The sequence below is a fragment of the Lupinus angustifolius genome, chromosome LG01 (assembly GCF_001865875.1).
Source record: "Lupinus angustifolius cultivar Tanjil chromosome LG01, LupAngTanjil_v1.0, whole genome shotgun sequence".
NCBI classification, from domain to species: domain Eukaryota; kingdom Viridiplantae; phylum Streptophyta; class Magnoliopsida; order Fabales; family Fabaceae; genus Lupinus; species Lupinus angustifolius.
The window spans coordinates 11,834,697-11,855,899 of NC_032009.1; the positions used below are offsets into that span (position 1 = coordinate 11,834,697).

The window sequence follows — 21,203 nt, forward strand, 5'->3', positions numbered from 1 at the left end:
GGGAGTAGTTGGATATGGTGATCATGTAGTCTCTTTGGGGGTAGCCCATGTGGGAGTTGGAAAATATGGGCATATTTGGTGAGGAGGGCTTGGATTTCGGGTTTAGTGGTAGGAATGGTGGAGTTGTTGTGGTCAGTGGATGGGTCTATGAGTTGAATTGTGTGAAATGATGCCACAACATCCATATGGATGAGTCTCGTTAACTGGTGCAAATTGGCTTGTTCTAAGTTAGTGGTAGTGTCCCCTTTAAGTGTGATAGTATTGTCCCCCACAATGAATCTCATTGATGAAACTGCAAAATCGAAAATCACTAGTCCTAGAGTGTGAAGCCACTCGATACCCAAAACCACATCCACACCTTTTATGGGTAGCAAATAAAATGGGATATGAAACAACTGATTTTATAGTGTGATCAGAGTGTCTGAACATAGACCAGTACAATAAATGTGAGCCCCATTACCAACCATCATAGGAAATTGTGGGGTTGGAGAGATGCTTACCTGAAGGTAGTGAGTAAAACATAGCTGAAGCACATAGTGCTTGTTCGGACAATTGAAAGTGACTTAGTTCTTCACTTGGAGCATCATGGTCCCAAGCGACGAGTTCTAAGGAAATCAACACATCTTTCGTAGTGGAGGATACTCGTGCACCAACAATATTAAAAATTCCTTACCCTGACATTTATGACCCGCGTAGAATTTCTCATCACAATTAAAACATAGGCCTTGTGCATGCCTTTCGTGCATTTGAGCAGTAGTCAAACGTTTAATGGGTATGGTCAATGGAAGACCATTGATGGGCACAACTGCATGTTGGGTAGGGCTACCACGTTGAAACAAAGTGTTATTCTGTGCAGGCACTTGAGTGAATCGTTGGTACACTGAGGGTTTAGAGTCCTTTATCTTTGATTCCACCAATTTGGCCAAGCCCAAGGCCTCAACGATATTTGTACGTCTCAAAATAGCCAACTCAAGTCCGACTTCGGGAGGTAATCCCGATAGAAAACAGTTGACAACAATTTATGGTGATAAGCCCCACATTTTGTTGTAGATTTTCTCAAACTGGTGTTGATAATCAACTACGGTCCCCGTCTGACGGAGTTTGAATAACTCTCCCAATCCATGATATTTGCATTGTAAAACGCCCATTTAAACCAACTTAAAGCTTCACCTTTCATATAAAATGAAATAATGTGTAAACGCTGGTCTATGGGAATTTGATAAAGTTGAAAATTTTGTTATGCTTGAAACAACTAGTCCAAAGGTTCAGATCCATCAAAATGTATTAATTGTAGTTTTGGAGGTCCAAGTTGTAAGGGACAGTGGGTTGGGGGGAATAGTGGGACGACTGTATAGGTGATGTGGGTTAAAGAATGGTGGAACTGGGGTCTGGATAAATGGTGGATACTGAGGTGGTATATATGGTGGTGTGTTTGAGGGTGGATGTTCTGTAAAGGTGGGTTAGGAGTGGAAATAGGGTTAGGGTTTGTAATGTGAGAAGAAGCTAGGTTGGGAGGTTCAGGTGGTGAACTGGGTAATGTGTTCATACTTTCCAGTTTTTCAGTGATGGACTGTAGAGCTTCTACAATGGCTTAATGTCTTGCATCTTGTTGGTCTTTGTTTTCTTGCAAATTTTCCGCAAAAATCTACATAAGGTTTTCATCCAACAACTTGTTTGCAGCTTTGGGAGGCATAATGCAAGAATGAAAGCACCAAATCATAGGGTTTGTGATGCAAATTAAGAGCACAATGTGTTAACTAACTAGAAAATTAAAGACAACAAAGTAAAAATCTACAATGCAGAACTTCATATGCCTCTTCTAGGCAGCAAAAGGAACTAAATAGTGGATAATTAGGGATAGGGACCAACTGGTCCTGGCTTAATAGTCTTGGCCTAATTCATTCATTACATCTTTAAATAAAAAGGAAATGCTAATTAGGAACATATTCAACTAGCCATTTGGTTCTTTGTTTGACTCTCGTGAGCCTTGGTAGGCTCCTATTAGTAAGGCGGTTCATGATCAATATTGTATATATTTTCTCACCCCTCGGATAATGAATGTAATGTTTAAAAAACTTGTTGAATCATCTTAACCTCTATGCAATTAAAATCAAACAAACACAATAAACATTTTCTACCCAAAATTATGTATCATTGATTTTCCTCTTCCACCTATGTATACATATAACCAAGATAAACTATTGTGAGACATTTGAATAAATAAGATATCATTTTGTTTTAATAAATAAATGTTTAATTTAACAAACTTTAGATATATTTAATTTCATGCAATTATTGAGAATACCATTTTATAACGAGTGAACAAGGTACTAATATCTTCATCAATTCGTTATTGACTTCCAAGTTCAAAACTTTAATTTAAAGATCATACTTTTTAATATTCGGGTGGAAGAGTTTTTCTATCTCCTATCTACAAAAACATGATAATAACTTTAAATTATAAGTAGAGGATGAGACAATCCCTAAGTTCCTTAAACCTCTCTCTAGTGGTGAAGGTCAGGTATGACACTCAAGAAGTTAAATAGTGGACATCAACTATTTAACCACTTGAGCTAAGAGTTTAAAGTTGAAAGTTTATCAACTTCTCCTATTAACTCATACCTCGCATCAACTGTTCAACTTGTGAGATGTGTAGAAGTTGAAATTTTTTCAACTTTCACACTTAAATCACAAATTGTGATAGCAAAACAAAATAAAAACGAAACTATATGAGATATATTTACAATCACAAATTTTTGTACTTAAATATGGTCAAAAAGACAATAAATGGTGTATTTATTAAATGTTGAAGGTTAGTGTTTGATAACAAATTTGTAGATGAGTTAATAGAATAAGGGTGTACTGGTATGAAGAAGAAGAAGAAGAAAATGAGATTTGTGAGTAATGGGATGTTTTCTGAAGTGGATTGAAGAAAAAAATAGGGAAAAAAATATAAGTATTTGTATTTTTGGATATATAAAAGAAGGTTTAAAGAACACCTTTTCATTTAAAAAACATTTCACTTGTTTATGCTGACCAGGCCCATAGCATTGATATAGTGGGCCGGGTTTACAAGTTGATCCGACCACAACGACCTCCATCTCCCTACATTCTCAGTGACCTAGGGTTTATTAACTCTTAACTACTATATAACCTGCTATAACCTTTCGTTCAACCTCGCCCAGTGCCCCTCAACCATTTCTTTTCCTCAAAGGTCACCCAAGTTATTCTGCCATGGTGAAAACCAATGCATCTTTATCTCTCTTTTTTCGTTCTGTTATATATCTCATTTTCATCATTATATATTTCCTAGATCTCTGATCTGTTTTTCATTCTCCTCTATCTTTTTTATTTTTTCAGGTGAAGTACTCAAGAGAACCTGACAATCCCACCAAATGTAAGTCCATTTTATGCGATTTCTTCTGTTTTCTTATGTTCAATTTTGTTATGTCTTAATCTTAACATTTCGTTCATTATTTTTATATGTGCAGCTTGCAAGGCTAGAGGGGCTGACCTTAGAGTCCATTTTAAGGTATAACCCCTACCTGTCTAAATATTATTTGACTCTAATATCTATGCATTGATAGTGGGAAAAGATTTATACACACAGTCAGTGCATTATCACTGTTCATTTGTATTAGAGTCAATGATACTTGGAAACGCTAAAAAATCTTACATGTCCACTCATGCATCTTTTTCTCATAAATCCTGATGAAAAAAAGCAGGGTCATGTTTTTACATGTGAGCATGTCCTTCGTTAACCTCAGGGACAGCATTACTTTACCATTGTTTTTGGGTGAACCTCTTACTTGTTTCTGATTCTAGGTTCAGTAAATGATGGAACATGTTTTTGTAACAGTCATATTTATTGTAGTATTTTGTGTGAAGATAAGATTTTCTGTAAAATTGGACAATGTCAGGTAAATAGAGAGTGTAAACCTGATGAAAAAAGCAGGGGTCTGTTGCCTTTGTGAACTGGCCTCTCGTAACCTTCAGGGATATCATAATATAGCCAATGTTATTGGGTGAACCTATGTTTTTTTGTAACTGATGGTTCAGTAAACGATGGTACATGATGTCCAATAGTTTCAATTTGTCATTGTTGTCGCATTAATGACAATTATGGTCAATTAAAATTATGAACATTTGCAAGAAATTGCAACCACGATTTGGTTCTGGGAATCAATAAGACCACAATATTTCAGATGCAATTTTAGTTGTAGCCTGCACATTTTTTTGTTGCATCATCATTCATTTTATTAAACTTAGTTACCTTGTTCATGAAATAGTATACTTGTTAATCATAATTATTTGCGCAGTGTATTAAGTTTACTTTAGATTTTGTTTTATTGAATTAGCAAGTGGAATAGAACAGTTATTGTTATTTTAAATAAATCGCAATAAGATATCCTGATAAAAAAAGCAGGGGTCTGTTGCCTATGTGAACAGTCCTCTCGTAAACTTCAGGGATATAATAACATTGTTATTGGGTGAACCTATGCTCTTTGTTTATGACTGAAGGTTCAGTAAACGATGGTACATGTCATGCATTTTTTGTTGCATCAGCTTACATTTTATTCATATTGAAGACAACATGTTATTCAGTTGTTTCAAAAAAGTAAACCAGTTTAATTTAATCTAGTTTTATAATTTCTATACTTTACCCTGCCATTTTAATTTATTTGTGCAGTTCATTGAGTTTATTGTAGGTTCCGGTTTTATGCTGTTTGGAAGTAGATTAGAGAGAACTTTGTTGTTTTATAAAAAAATGGATTAAGATAACCTGATGAAAAAAGCAGGGTTGTGTTGCCTATGTGAACATGCCTCTTACATAACCTTCAGGGATATAATAACCATTGTTTTTGGGTGAACCTGTGCTCTTGTTTTGTGACTTAAGGTTCAGTAAATGATGGAACATATCATTCTTTTTTGCCCAATCATACTTTTTATTCGTATTAAGAAAAATGCGATTCTGTTCTGAATGGGTGGAAATTAGAGCAATTCAGTTATCTTAATCATCAAGTGGGGTAGTTTCTATGGTTGACCTTGTTAATGATAAATATTTGTGAAGTAAATTGAGTTTATTTGCTGCACTTGTTTTCTTTGGGTAGGTAATAAAATAGTGTTAAGCTTGTTATTTAAATAAAATTGGATTTAGAAAACCTGATGAAAAAAGCAGGGTTCTGTTGCCTATGTGAACAGACCTCTCGTAACCTTCAGGGATATAAATACCATTGTTTTTGGGTGAACCTGTGCTCTTTTTTGTGACTGAAGGTTCAGTTAATGATTGAACATGTCATTCTTTTTTTGCATAATCATTTATTTTTTTCATATTAAGAAACATGTGATTCTGTTGTACGGATGGAAGGTAGAGCAATTCAGTTATCTTCTTCATCAAGTTGGGTTGTTGCTATGCCTGGCCTTGTTAATTATAAATATTTGTGAAGTCAATTTTGAGTTTTTTTTCTTGTACCTTTTTTGTCAGTTAAGAAATAGAATAGAATAGAGTGAAGCTTGTTATTTTAATAAAATTGGATTCGTAAAACCTGGTGAAAAAAGCAGGGGTCTGTTGCCTATGTGAACAGATCTCTCGTAACCTTCAGGGATATAATAACATTGTTCTTGGGTGAACCTCTGCTCATTGTTTGTGACTGAAGGTTCAGTAAATGATGGAACATTCTTTTTGGCAGCATTTATGCATGAATCATGACTAACATGGGTTAACTTTTAGTGTTTATGTCATTATTGTGGATATTGTGTAGTGCCTATGTAGATCTCCTTGAAAGATGAAAAATTGTGTTTGCAAATGCAATGCCTAATTCTTTGTTTTGATTCAGAGCATGATTACATAGCCAAAAAGTTAGCATGCCTAATTATTTGTTTCGATTATAGAAGTTATTCAGTTCCAATTTCTGCGTTATTTTCATGTACTTATGACTATATTTTGAATTGTGCTTTACAGAACACTAGGGAGACTGCCTTTTCCATCAGGAAGTTGCCCTTGGTGAAGGCTAAAAGATACTTGGAAGATGTTCTTGCCCACAAACAGGCCATTCCATTCCGAAGATTCTGTCGTGGTGTTGGTAGGACAGCCCAAGCAAAGAACAGACACTCTAATGGACAGGGACGCTGGCCTGTCAAATCAGCTAAATTCATTCTTGATTTGCTCAAGAATGCCGAGAGTAATGCTGAAGTAAGCCCCATATCTTCATTTCTTTGATATGTCTAATTAATGCTCACTGTTTCTAATTAAGTTGTGATTGCTTCCTTTTAGGTGAAAGGGTTGGATGTGGATGCCCTTTACATTTCTCATATCCAGGTCAATCAAGCACAGAGGCAAAGGCGTCGTACCTACCGTGCCCATGGAAGAATTAATCGTATGTTTGTTTTCGAGCTTTTTTTAATTGATTGTTATGTGTTTTTATTTTATTGATGGAGATTGTTTTTGCAGCGTACATGTCATCTCCCTGCCACATTGAACTTGTACTATCTGAAAAGGAAGAACCTGTTAAGAAAGAGGTAATTTATTGGCCATCTTTTGATTTCTTTGTTTTTTTGTTTATTCGAAATCTAATTTATATTCTTTGTTGTTCTTGTAGCCCGAGTCTCAGTTGGCAACAAGCAAAAAGAAGTCCCAAGCTCTTAGAAGTGGTGCTTCATCATAAATGCTATTTAATCAAATTATTTGGATCTCTATATTTCCTAGAATCGGTCAAGTAGAGTTTTGTTTTGTTTTCTCTCATGTGGTTTGAACTCTTTCCTAGGAAAGACCCGAGCATCCCGTTTTCTTCCGTACTGTTTCAACGTAATTTTGACTTAATGGAAATGCATTGTGAAGATAGTCCTTCTAATTTGTTGTTTTGTCTTGGCCTTAAACAAGTCTGGATTTTTTATTTAATGCTCATTTTATTTTTTAGGTAGCGCAATTATATTTTGTTAAAATATTTCATGTTAATATATTAGGTGGAAGTTTAGAGGTGCTTCATTATGTAGGCGTTTTGAAGCAGGTTTGTATTTTTTGGTAGAAAGAAATCAATTTGATGGGATTAACAAAATGAGCAAATTTTCTCTTGTACCCCTACACTTTTTGCTGCATGCAAATTTGCCCGTTTGACCTTTCGGGCCCCCCGACAAAGTTGCATGTGGACATTTCACCAACATGATTGAAGAAAAAGAAGAAAAAATAGTGATTTTTAATGCGTTTCATATAAAATATCAAGTTTTTTTGTGTTTTTCTTTTCAACTAATTTATTTAAATTCTTTTTATTTATTGTATGAATTTTTTTTTTGTGATTCACCATAATTTGTCTGCCATCTATTAGCTTGTTTAAAATGAACATGATATACAATTTTTTGTGCGAAGATAATATGGACATGCCCTCTCTACTTAAATTTTGCGGATATTTGTGAGCACTTACAATTTTGTGAGTATTTGTGGGTATGTTTGTGGGCCTCTTGTTTTTCTATTTCTATACGTACAAACCCTTCTGTCCTACTAAATCTACACAACCATATGCCAATATGATTATAAATGAGATCACCACAACCAATCTTAAAGGTAACAAACATGCAACTACCATTACAATTCATTAACAAAATAGGTAACAAACTCCACCCGATACAAAGCAAAATCGCCACCACCAATACCATTAGCAATATTATGCAGAACATAATGAACTGAACCTGGGGTGGGGTCCACAATCGTATTATTTCTTCACCTACAAATCCACCGAAGATTATGGAAGAGCTATTGATTATCCTTAACCTGCATAAAGGATAGGATCCAACCCGAAAATTCATAAGTAAGAAACTCCTAATAGGAAAGAGGCCTAACCTAATCCAAATATCGTTAGAGTAAGGGCGCAAACAATGAATATATCCTCAACCAAAGCAAAACAAAGGGAGCTCACTGAGGAAGAAGAAAGGTTACAGGTAAACCGTAATAAGTTACAAAGGAGAGAGTTATGAAGAACTAACTATAACATAAACTTGTATTCATAATTTCCAAAGCTGCTTCCAAGGAAAACTTTGGTCCACAATAGCCAAGGATTGGGACAACAACCAGGAATAAGCATATGAAGTGGAGTATCTATCATCCAAAGCATGCTTCCAACACCAACCATAAAAAAAATGCACCTTTCAGTCTAGCCATGACAATAACACGATTCTAATCTCCCAAAGGATAATCATATTAAGCATGTCAAGTTTTCAACCATGCTCCCAAATATTTCTCACCCTTAACTCAGAATCCGAAATATGGACAAATTTAATGTGGTTGCACAACAGACCACTATCAATCCAATCATCAAATTAAAAGGAGGTATTATCCTATGGAAGCAAAAACTCAAAACCATGAGATAAAATAACTTTTGCCTTAATTAAGCTCCTCTAGGTAGGGGAGACATTGCCACGAGAAAGATAATGGTGGATAAAAGTACATCTGAGGTAGATACTTTCAAAGAGTTGAACTCATAGAGAATGAGGTTCATGTGACATCTCCATATAAGCTTTCCCAAAAGAGTCGTATTAGCAGTCCTAATGTTTCTCTCGCCCAGACCACTATGAGACTTAGGAGCACTAGTTGTCTCCGAATTTATAGCCTTTACTAGATTGATCCTTGTTCCTAAAAAATATGTGAGTTGTCTGATCAATTCTCTCACAAACCATAGAAGGAAGCTAAGCTATATGCATATTATAGATTTGAAGGGAAGAAATGACATACTTCGTTAGACATAACTTACCAACCATATTTAACAATACAGTTGCCAGTGTCTATTAGTGCAATAATGGTCAGATGGGAGAAACCAGGTTTGGCAGTTAGTATGCTTAATGTTGATGGGGCTCTTTTGAATCCTGATTTGTCTAGCTTTGGTAGTTTACTTCATGATGGAAAGGAAAAATTGTCGGGAGGGATTAATTGTCATTACTCATTACCAATTATATGAAAATATTCATGTTTAATTATTGGCTTTACTTTAGGGTTAAGGTGGACTATAGGATGGACTGCCAAGATGTTTTTGATCTCATGCACAATTGTATCAAGTTTGTGGATTTTAGGGAGGAATCCGATAGAATACCAAGCTCTAGGAGGAGTTTCATTGGTAGAATGAATCTCGATGCAGTGAGCCAGAAGAGGAAAAGATAGGAGAGAATTAGTAGAGGTGAAAGATATTTGTGTAAAATAATATTTTCATTATTTTTTGTACTCCCTTACTAATAGACACCAAGTTACAAGAACAGTTACAAAAGAAATTGCATGATGGTAAATTCCTAATTTAAGTAAGACATAAATGTTAAGGTAAAAGCAACAAATAGACCACAACGACAAATTGTAACAATATCCTTCCCTCAACAACACCCTTGTCCTCAAGGGTGAAAATTAGGAAAATTCTTCAGCATATCATAGTAGAACTCCCAACTGGCATGTTTAGGGGGTAGTCTCGACCACTTGATCAACACCTTAGTTGCAACTATGTGACCACACTTCACCATTATTTTCTCCAAAATAGTCTCAGGTTCACCTCAGAAGTCCATACCTTCATAAACATGAGGGAGTTGTCCAACGAAGCAAGCAGTGGGATTCTTGCACAATTTCAGTTGGGATACATGAAAGGCATCATGTACAGCCTGCAGCAGGGGCAGTTCCAACTGGTAAGTAGTCTATCCAATACGGTCAAGTACTCTAAAATCCCCATAGAAGCGAGGCAACAGTTTCGGACCTAAAGACTTTCTTATGTAAGCAATGGGGTGATCGTCTTGCATGAGGATAGCTCCAAACTCTTTACTTGATGCATTGGTTTCGACAACAAAATGTTTTGCAAATTTGGGAATGCTAGAATTGGGGTTGTGATGAGGGACTGTTTTAGTGTCTCAATTGCATCAACAAAGTCTTGAGTCTAGTGAAAGTTGTCTTTCTTAAGCATATATGTAAGTGGCTTGGCAATTTTACCAAAATTATGCACAAATCTTCTATAATAGCTAGCTAGCCCCAAGACAGCCCTCAATTGTTTGATGTTGGCTGGTTGTGACCAATTTGTAACTAATTGAATCTTGGCAGGGTGTGTATTAAAATTTCCATTCTTTTTCCTCATAACACTGTAGGAGAAGCAAATGGACTGTTATTGTGTAAAATAATGCCTTGCTGCAACATGTCCTCAACCAGTTTGTCCATTATGTCCTTTTGTATAACTAAGTATCTATAAGTCTGAGACTGAATGGATTAGTTATCTCCTTCAATAGGATAATATGATCAAAATCTAGTATAAGTGGGGAAATGCTTTAGGTTCTTCAAATATATCAGCATAATGGTTAATGATTTTTTTAACTACATTGGGGACTTTATGAAAAGACTCATTGGCAGTATACATCCGGCAAGAGGGAAATTCTAGATGGATATTAGAGGAATCCATATATAGGAGACATAATTGTGCCTCTTATTGAACAACTTGAGAGAATGACTTGTTATTAATAAGCTTGACACCTGAGGGTTTAACACCTCTTAGCAAAAACTTTTTACCTCTCACAAAGAACTCCATCTACATTTTGTTGAAGTCCAACAAAATTGTTCCTAAGGACTTCAACAATTGTATACCAAGAATTAAATCACAACAACCAAGGGGCAAAATAATGATATTAGTTATGAAGGTTGCTTGTTGTAATTTCCTGGTGAACCCTTTACAAATTAAAGGAGCCTCCAACCTTGGGCCTCCACCAACAGTGATTGTCTTGGCGGTGATTTTCTACAATCTGCAACTCAATTTCTTAACCAACTCCAAATCCAAGAAGTTGTCTGTGCTCCCACTATCAAGCAATATATGCAGCAACTTTTTATCATGCATCCCACTGACCCTCATAGTTTGTAACCCGACATCCCAGTCATAGCATTGAGAGACAATTGTGGAGTCTCGCTTGGATAACCTTCCAAGTTCGTCACAAAACATACATAGACCCTTAGCCCTTTTGTCAGCCATTTCAGAGGCACTAACAATTCTAGGAATTTTATTCAGCAATGGTTTCTAATCCTGAGTTTGGGGTACATAGTTATTCGGTTTCATATTGGCAGGCTTAATAGCAGTATAATTGGTTCAATTATTAAGCTTACTCATAGAAACCCTTGAAGCTTCATATAACATAGCAAGACTCGCAGTATATGACATTGAAGTGGGGTTAAGCCTCCTTACTTACATTTGGGTGTTGTGCTCTAACCCTGTTAAGAAGATACTCAAGGCATGTTCAGATATAAGGGAGACCTGAGTTAGAGCTAGCTCAAACTCATTAACATGATCTTGTATTTTGCCCAATTGTTTCACTTAAATCAGTGAAGAAATAAGATCTTCATAAACCAGGCTAAACTGCATCACCACATTGGCTACGTAATGTTGCCAACCAGGGTAAATGTCAAATTTGGAGCACATATAATTCAGGTGCTACTGAAGAGCGATTCCATCAAGATGGATGGATGCTAAACGAACCTTCGATTCAGTTGGGGTGCCATCCAATGAGAAAAATTGATCACATTTATACAACCACTCTTTCACGTCCTTACCATTAAATCTAGAAAATTCTACCTTCGAAATTCTTCTGGAGTACGAATTCCATGGTGGAGTATTCCCAGTAGTTGGGTCATGTGGTTCTTGTCGGTGTTGGGTCTTGATAGAGAAATCACTATTATGGGTTTGTGTAGTCTATGCAAGAAGCAGATTTCTGATTTCTTCCATTCCCACTTTCATCTGTTCCAATTGAGTAATGAGTTCTTCATGTTTGTCATCAAATTTCTTCTCTACTTATGCGAGAGTCACTTGAGTATGGGTTTCGGTGGACATTTTCAAGGCTCCAGGTCAAAAGTTTGATACCAATTATAACAAGATTGTGGATTCTATGGAGGATTCCGATAGAATATTAAGCTCTAGCAAGTGTCAATGGTAGAATGAATATCAATGCAGTGAACCAAAATAGGAAAAGATATGAGAGAATTAGTATAGGTGATAGAAATTGCTTAATGTTGATGGGTCTCCTTTGAATCCTAATTTGTCTAGCTTTGGTAGTTTACTTCATAATCGAAAGGGAAAATTGTTGAGAGGATTTAATTGTCATTACTCATTACCAATCATATGAAAATATTCAAGTTTAATTATTGGCTTTACTTTAGGGTAAAGGTGGATTATATGATGGATTGCCAAGATGCTTTGAATCTCATGCACAATGAATAAGTTTATGCAATCACTATTGTTCCCAACAAGCAGATTGCTAAGAGAAGAGAGATTGGCAGGTCCCATATCCACACCTTCACTAAAGGCTATAGTGCAAACATATTTTGGCAAAGTTTGGTGCAATGAACATGTTGTAAGGGAAAACTTTATTAGAAGAGACAAAACCTATTTTAGTGAACTCTAAGCCTCTAAAGCTTATAGAGGAGAAAATGAATTTGTTTAATTTTAAATTTGTTAATGAAGAATAACTTAAAATCATAACAGTTAATGATTTTTTTGCCATATGTGACAATACTCATCCAATATTGGAAAGAATGTTCATCCCTAAATATCTACATGCCCAAGTTAAGGGGGAAAGCAATGAAGAAAATCTTGCATATTACTCGTTGTTCTTCTATTAAACACAAATACTGATATATGTTGATACATATATTCTTAAAGATGTAAGATACCATATGTTTGAGATACATATATTGAATATGTGCATAAAATTCATAACACATAATAAATATACAGTTGTTATGAAATTCCAAATAAAAAATATACTTCTTAGATATCACTAAATAAAAATGAAAATTATATTGTCATAAGAAATTATTACTTATACAAACAGAAACATTAACGATCGTTTAGTACTTGATCATCATTATGCAGAAATGAATATATAATACACATGCTTTGTTTTTTCTCCTTCTACAATTCCACTTGATAGATCAAATATTATGTTTATCTTTTAATTGATTGTGTGTTATGTTTTTCTCTCTTTTAAAATGCTTATACATGATACTTCCGGTGTCAAAAGAGGTATTGACAAATATTTCAAAAATATCATAGCTTACACAAACAGAAAAATCATTGCTTACACAAAGAGAAAAATTACTGATCTTGTTTAGTACTTGATCATCATTATGTAGAAATAAATATATAATACACATACTTTATCTTTTCTCTGTCTACAATTCCACATGATTTGTCATTTCTCTTTCTACATTTCCACTTGATAGATTGAATGTTATGTTTATCTTTTAATCAATTGTGTGTTATGTTATTTTCTCTCTCTCTCAAAATACTTATACTTGATACTCTGGGTGTCAAAAGAGGTATCACAAAATATTTCAAAAGTATCATAGAATATCTAAAAGTATCTGGGAAGTATCTCATTTATAATTTAGAATAAATTACACTCACACCGCATGAGTTTTAGTGAAATTACACAAGTCACCCCTCCTTTTTTGTTCCTACATAAATCACCCCTAATTTTGTACATACATACTGACTCCCCATACTTGAGATACAAGTGTAATTTTTTAAGCAAATAATGTGTGTTGAGTGTGATTAAGTTAAACAAAATATGTTATATTGTTGAAACAATTCCAAATAGTATAAAGTCAATGCGTCTTTATTATTTTTGGTTCGTTACACAATAGTATAAGAGCTATTTAAACAACATATCCTTAGAACTATTGATGTATTTTGTAATGAACCAAAACTAATAAAGATATATTGACTCTTATACTATTTCGATTTTTCTTTACAATATATCATATTTTGTTTAACTTAATTCAACACATTGTACGTTTTTTGTTTAAAATGTTACACTTATATGTGATGTAAGGGTAGTCAGCGTAACATATGTATAAAATTAGGGGTATTTATGTAAGGACAAAAAAATGATGAATAATTTATGTAATTTCATTAAAACTCAAAGAATATGAACGTAATTTTGTCTATAATTTCTTTACTTTTTTTAAATAATTTTGATATTTTAGGAATATGTATTGATGAAACAACATAGAGTATACATAACAGATAAATAAAACAACACATCTTGAACCAAAATCTTAAGGCATTAGTTACATGAGTCTTTCTCATTTATAAATTCTTTCACTCATCCCCTAATATCGAATGTGGGACTTCACACTTGAATAAACACCACCTATGGCCCCAAAACTTTGCAAAAAAACTGTGATTTCCATGATTAAGACGATGGTTTTCCATGTCACTCTAATCTTACCATCGCTTTCAATTATGCATTTTGTATCTTCAAATAATCCAGCCACTTAACATGTTTTTAATACAACTCTATCTTCAGTTTTGGTATATTCCAAAATTCATATTCAATGTCATTCACAACAATCTTTTTCATATTGCTGCTTTGCAATGTTTAACATCAACATCCTCTTTTATGGGGTGCATATCTGCTAACCCATAATGAGTGTTACTCTATATGTCATCCGTTTGTAATTGGTTGGAAAAAATATATGCCACATAATATATGCCACATAGAATGACACTCATTATAGGACATAAGACGTACTCCCTTGTAAAGGGTGTTACACCGTTTTTTGATCAACACATGTTACACAACTTAAGATGAGGGAAAATAAAGATTTCAACCTCATTTGGAGTCATCATTATGTTTTTGCGGATAAAACACATAAAATAATTTTTTACCCATTTCAAAATGTTTTCATCATTAAACTAGATTTCTAAACTCGATAATTGGTTATGGAGAGGGAAAAGTATTAACATTCGTATGCTCATATTAAAATGACATCCACACTAATTATAAGGACTAATTTATATCTTTTTTTTTATTTAAAAATAACAAACACATTTTATTTTTTATGCCTAAGCTTGTGCCTACGTATCTATTGGTGCAAATACAAAAATCAACTATGTAGTTATGTGTAAAAAATTATTTTGATTGATTAGATGTATTTTAATTATTTTAAAGAGCAGAAGTGACATATCACAACCGTTAAATGATGAGTTGCTAAAAATGAACACTCAAAATCCTTTCTCTATCTTTAATGTGGCTAATATCTTTAAATTTTGTATATTTTAAAAATTAATTTGAAAAGATTCATATTTATTTGATTTGGTGCTCATTATTTACCATTAAAGAAAATATTTTTAATATTACTATTATGTTGTTATTATTTCAAGAATTTTATAATTATTATTTTCTTATTATTAATTTTTTATTATATCAAAAGTTTATTTTATATTTATTTTTCTAATTTATTGAGAATTGAATTTTAAAGAACAAAAATGTGTATCATAATCGTCCAAAATATTATAAGATGAAAAGAAGTGAATAACCATAACCTTTCTTTCATTTATTATATCTTAGGGTAAACTTTTAAGGAATATAAGGGTGTGTTTGGTTTCAAGAAATGTTTTATGTTTCTATTTCCTATTTTCATTTTCAAAAAACAGTTTTCATTTCTTGAAAACATGTTTGTTATTATCGTTTTCAAAATCATTCATTGAACTTCAGAAACCATGACACTTGCCTTTATAACTAGTTCAATTCTAAATTTTAATAACTAAAGTGATAATACCATTGATTTTGTCGGATGTCTTCATATCTCATATTTGCATTTTCTTTTTCAACGGATTTTATGTCAATAATATATTAATCATCTTTAATAGATGAACTTGATCATTAATTACCACAAAGACATGTAGAAGATTATAACGAGCATCATGCAGTTGGAAGTGTTCTAAAAAAGCTAACATAAATTAGTAATATACAAATGCTCTATTATTTAATTAAGGTTGCAGTAAATTCAAGAAACGTCAATTTTTATACCAAAATCATATATTATTATACTTATCGTTGAAGTATTTCAACAATATCATAAGAGTTGCGAAAAAAGTTATTATGTTGAGAGATAAATAAATAAATTCTATTATGAGGATATATGGTGGTCTGAAAGTACTTATAATTGATTTTAGTGTTTTATTGATAAGTGAGAGAGTAACATCATTTGATGTTTAAGATTGTGTACATACTTTAAGAAATTATTAAATGATAAAAAATTCAATACAATTTGAATAAAATAATCATATTTAATGCATTTGAAAAAATGTATCAAAAAAAGAAATGATGAAACATGTAGTGAAAAGAAGAGTAATATATAAGGATATAATAGGAAAGTAAAATATAAATGTGTATTGAGTTTAGAATACATCAAAAAAATTGGAATAATATGAAAATGTTAAAACATAAAATGATATAGAACAAATGAAGTAAAATGTCTTAAAAAAATTCAATGAAATGTCATTGCTTCATTTTTGGAAATGTTGGAAATGATATTTTTTCATTTTCAAAATTTTAGGAAATGAATGTCATGTTTTCTGAAATACCAAATGAAAACAATAAGGCAAACATGTTTTCACACTCATTTTCTAATTCCATTGAAAATGAAAACAAAAAATGGTCAAAGCAAACACACCCTTATAAATGTCATAACCATTCAAAAGATGATCTAAAAAGGAAGTTAAATCAAGATTATTTCTCAATTTCTATTATAATTTTAAAAAAATTATGGTTGATGTTTGTTACTCATCTTTAATTAAAATATAACTTGTGGTTAAAACTATTACTACAAGAAATTTATGTTTATCTTCTTCTTTTTTACAATCACTAACTAATCTCTTATTTTTGTCATTATTAGAAAGGTTTAGTATTTATCATTTCAATTCATAATTGTGTTAAAATATTTTATATTAAATATAAGTGATATATGACATCTTTTAAAGGGTAATATAAGGAAAACACAAGTGGACACTCACCATCTATCTCTTATTCTTAAAATATGATTTATTTTTTTGTTTAAATAGTCTTTGATAAGCAAATATAATCTAAAATATTGTAACAACTTATGAAGTCTCAAATAACTACTAATTAAAATATATATTTTTATTTCCTATTTCTAAATTATTATTTAATATTTATCTTTACAAAATAGTTGTTCCAAAAAACTACCACAATAATTTAGAAATAGGAAATAAAAATATATTTTTTAATAAATTATTACTTAATATTTATCTTTACAAAATAGTTGTTCCAAAAAACTACCACAATAATGAGTTAATTAACTACATTTTTTTTAATTATTTAATAATTTAACAATACCTATTTAATTATTAAAAATATTAATTATTTTATATTAATATTATGTTATTATTAAAGTCTTTAAATTATTATTTATATTAATTAAAATATTAATAAAATGGAAGGTGAAAATTAAATAAAAAGAACAAAAATTTCTAAGAGATTGCGTGATATAAGGGTAAGTGTCTGTCAGGACGACACATATGAATCTATGTAGTAGGTGGTTGTGGCTTGCACATGCGACACAAAATGTTGGAAAGAAACGTGTGGCGGCATAACACGTGGGGAAATAGTCGTGAATGCAAGGCTGATGTAGACAATGATGACACCAACATCATGCCGAAATTAGTTTTTATGTATTTGTTTTGTGTTTTTCTGCTTTTGTATCTTGTATTCCTATTTATAGATCAAACTTAATATCTTAAACAACAAAACGTTGGTTTAGTGATATAATTCTATTAGATTTTGAAGGATTCAATTTTTGGGAACAATACTTGTTGAGCGCAACAATTATGATCCTGAAAGGGATTAGTTCCTTATCAAAAACGGCGAACAAATACTTTTAGTAGCATTGAAAAATAATAATTTTTTCATTAATCATTATTTTGATTTGATTTTAAATATAAAAAATCACAAGAAATTAAATGATTGATTTTAAAATGAGACACCATTAACTATTAACATGCATCTAACCTTAAAAATAATAACTATTAACATTTTCTTACTTTCTCCATAAACTTTCTTATTTTCTTCACAAGATAAAATTAATACTCAACACCATTCTCTCTTTTCTCATGGAGTTTATTTTTTCTCTTTTCTTTCTCTCTCTTTTATATAGGTCAAACAAGTATTCACAGAGGACACACCCAACAAAGCTTAATCATTTATGTAAGAGCTCCGTGCTTCTCTTCCATATGATTGCCAAAGTCATCAACTCCTCTCTGAATCATAAACACAACTTTATCAAATATCCATCTCTTCACTCTCAATATCACTTAGTTTTTTGTAAGTATATATTTTTTATAAGGGTAGGGTGAGATTGTAGTCACCATAGTTAGAACTAGTTTGCTCACACTTTATGTCCTAAAACTCTAACAACTAAGTTGACTCTTGAAGACTTGCATATACATTTCCCTTAAATACTAAAGTCAAAATGAATGGTAGTCTTTGATTTTAGTATGTACTCAGAGCTTTCCAGTCTTCATGTTCTAGAATTTTGCTGTGTTGGAAGTGTTTGAGCAGCAAAACACCATAACACCATCTTACCATGGATGGAATTTATGTTACCATAAACCTTTCCCTTAAGTTGAGAATGCCCTTTTTGAATAAATATCAACCCTTTGCTATTAAGCTCATATGCCTTTTTTTTATACAGAAGAATCCATTTTATACATCCTTTTAATCCTTGCCATGCCCATGAAGTATGCTTTGTATAGATATTCGCACCAGTATTATGATTATCTTGTTCTCCTATTGTCCTAATAAAAATTATGTAAATGAAGTTTCACTTTCAAATTTTAGTAGTGTTTTTCAAGAAGTTTTTAGTGAGAACGTTCAGTAACTGGTACGAATATTCAAATACAGACTTCAAACATAATATTATTCCTCCTTCAAATGATAGCCCTCAATATCTGGTACCAACAGCTCAATTATCATCATCATTAGTTCCATACATACGGGATTATAGTCATATTATACTCCATCAGTTATAGTGGAGGTCTTGAAGAATAATATTATGTTTGAAGAAGCAGAATCATTAGCATTAAAATCACCTAAACATACATACTATGGTGAGAATGGAGGAATGAAAAAAATTGAAATGTAAGAAGGTGGTAGTTGGTTTTTGTGGGAAAGTTCCTAATCCGTTAATAATTTTGATTAATCTCAGATATGAAGGACAACCATCACATCCATTCGATCACAAAGTAACTTATAGAATTCATGTTATCATAAGTTCCTGGTCGGTTGTCAAGGTGTGGTTCGCGGTAATAGAAGTTAAAGTAAAAGCCTTTTAAGTCCCACATCGCTTAATGTTTGTTAGCTGAGAGGATTTTGTACTATATATTTGACCAGTGACTATTGTTAAAAGCATTTTTGCGCTTGGGGCAATGACGTAGCTAATGAGGTTCTAACTGAGGCACGTCTATTGCTGGTTGAAAACTATTTCCAAACCCCCTCTTAGGCCTGGGTTCAACCTTGGCCTTTGAGAATTTCTGAAAGGGCTCCCTTTGGGGTAAAGCCCTACAATTCTAGTTTTAAATTTTATTTTGAGTTCTCATTGTTTTTTCTGCTCAACAGAGTTTGCAATTGTAGCTAATGAGCTACTAAAACGTTATCTTCGTTAATTTACCTAATGTATCTTTACCAATATAGTTTATTTATTAATATATGTAATTTTAATAGCCAATTTATATATAAGTTATTTTGTGAGTGTAATATTTATTTGCATTATTTATTTGAAGAATAAAGGATGATTAAATAAATATGAATTGTGAATGATATAATAAAAAAATATAAAACTTATATTTTTTTCTCTTATTTTAATGGATAGATAATAAACGCTTACTGAACTTCTATTAAAACTTAAATATAAGAACACAACTTCGAATAACATGGAATTTCGATGACTTTTATTGTTTTATGAGAAAGACTTTCCTGTTCAATATTATATAATTATACATAAAATATGACCTACTTGCTGACATTGTCTAATATAATTAACAATATATACGTGCATTTGCAAGGATATTTTGTACTGGTTTTAAAAATATATTTAATATTTATAGTTGTTAGTTAAATAGAGACATGTATTAGTTTAATAATACAATATAAATATTGAAGTTGTATTTGTATGAGTTAAAACAACAAATAGTCATGTAAGCCAAAATAATTATAATATAAAAGCAAAAAATAGATGTGAACGAACAATTTAAAGTGATAAATGTTAATGACATAACTAACATTGTTCATGTTGAATCAGAATAAATTAAACTTCAGTTCAAAATCTTTGTTTCTGCATAATTGTTTGTAATTCATTACGTGTGAGTGTACAATAAAGAGATTAATGCGAAAGTTTCCAGCAACTACAAATGTGAAAAACAACAAAATTCAAAGAACATAAATGAATGCACAAACTGAGTTTACAATATACATAACAACAAAATCTATAAAATCTACCATGAATTTGTAAATCTTGATGGTAAATTAGTTGTTATATTTTGGATTCTAGACTCTACTATACCATCATTACATTTCAAGATGTACATCTATGTGAATTTTTATATAGGTGAGTAGTTTTATATGGGTTAATTAACTTTGTGGAGGGAAGTGTAGAGAATTTGGAAAAGTACTTGAAAGAAATTATTTTGTGTGAAGAAACTTATTTTATAATATATCATTGTGCATTAAAATCTTTTTGAAAATAATTAAAGGAAGTTATTATGTCTGAAAAATCTTATATGATCTAAAACTATTAAAATAGCGCTTTCAAACACCAATATTTTAAGCCTATGTCTCTTACTTTTTTCCTTTCTTCACGATTTCTATTTTAGTTCAAATATTATTGAATAACTTGGAAGGTGATTTATTCTCCATAATATGATAATGATTTAATGTAGTCCGGATGATTACAATTGTCCAATATCAAAGTAATTGATGAGTTTTAGACATAACATGATATAGTTAGTAGTATCCTATTTATGAAAAAAATAATCAATAAATTTATAATTTCATTATTATTTGATTCTAAAATAAGATTAGTATAAAAATACATATTATTATTATTTGACTCTAAAATAACTACAAACAACATGTTATGATTCCTACGGTTACTATTTTAATATTGCTATAATAACATTATATTGTAATATTAGAGTCAAACACTAAACTGTAAATAAAATATATTTATAATGAACATTACCTAAAATTAAGGAATCATAAATAATTCAAACAAAATATAAATAAAATCTGTATTATAATGCATATAACTTTTTATATCTTATGATTGTTTTTAATAGAATACATGTAGAAGAATCAATTACATGATCACAATTAAATCAAATCAAGATATTATTTTTCAGTAATTTTAA

The 21,203-nt window shown here is 31.8% G+C and overlaps 1 protein-coding gene and 1 long non-coding RNA gene across 2 annotated transcripts in view; both read left to right on the forward strand.

The window, feature by feature from the left end:
- Window positions 1–19,378, forward strand: part of LOC109349610 — a 29,666-nt gene extending 10,288 nt beyond the window's left edge. Inside the window, exon 4 of the long non-coding RNA XR_002107998.1 lies at window positions 19,253–19,378. This is a non-coding gene — a long non-coding RNA (uncharacterized LOC109349610). The remainder of the gene's footprint in view (window positions 1–19,252) is intronic.
- Window positions 3,116–6,847, forward strand: LOC109349603 (60S ribosomal protein L17-2-like). Its single transcript, XM_019590481.1, has 7 exons — window positions 3,116–3,237; window positions 3,361–3,397; window positions 3,492–3,532; window positions 5,963–6,193; window positions 6,275–6,377; window positions 6,452–6,519; window positions 6,600–6,847. The coding sequence occupies exons 1-7, from the start codon at window positions 3,235–3,237 to the stop codon at window positions 6,663–6,665; spliced, it is 549 nt and encodes a 182-aa protein (XP_019446026.1). The 5' UTR covers window positions 3,116–3,234; the 3' UTR covers window positions 6,666–6,847.

Bases quoted from the DNA above. Each gene is read 5' to 3' on its own strand.
- LOC109349603 (XM_019590481.1), top strand. The intron at 6,378-6,451 runs GTATGTTTGTTT...TTGTTTTTGCAG, and splicing joins TGCCCATGGAAGAATTAATC to CGTACATGTCATCTCCCTGC. The intron at 6,520-6,599 runs GTAATTTATTGG...TTGTTCTTGTAG, and splicing joins AAGAACCTGTTAAGAAAGAG to CCCGAGTCTCAGTTGGCAAC.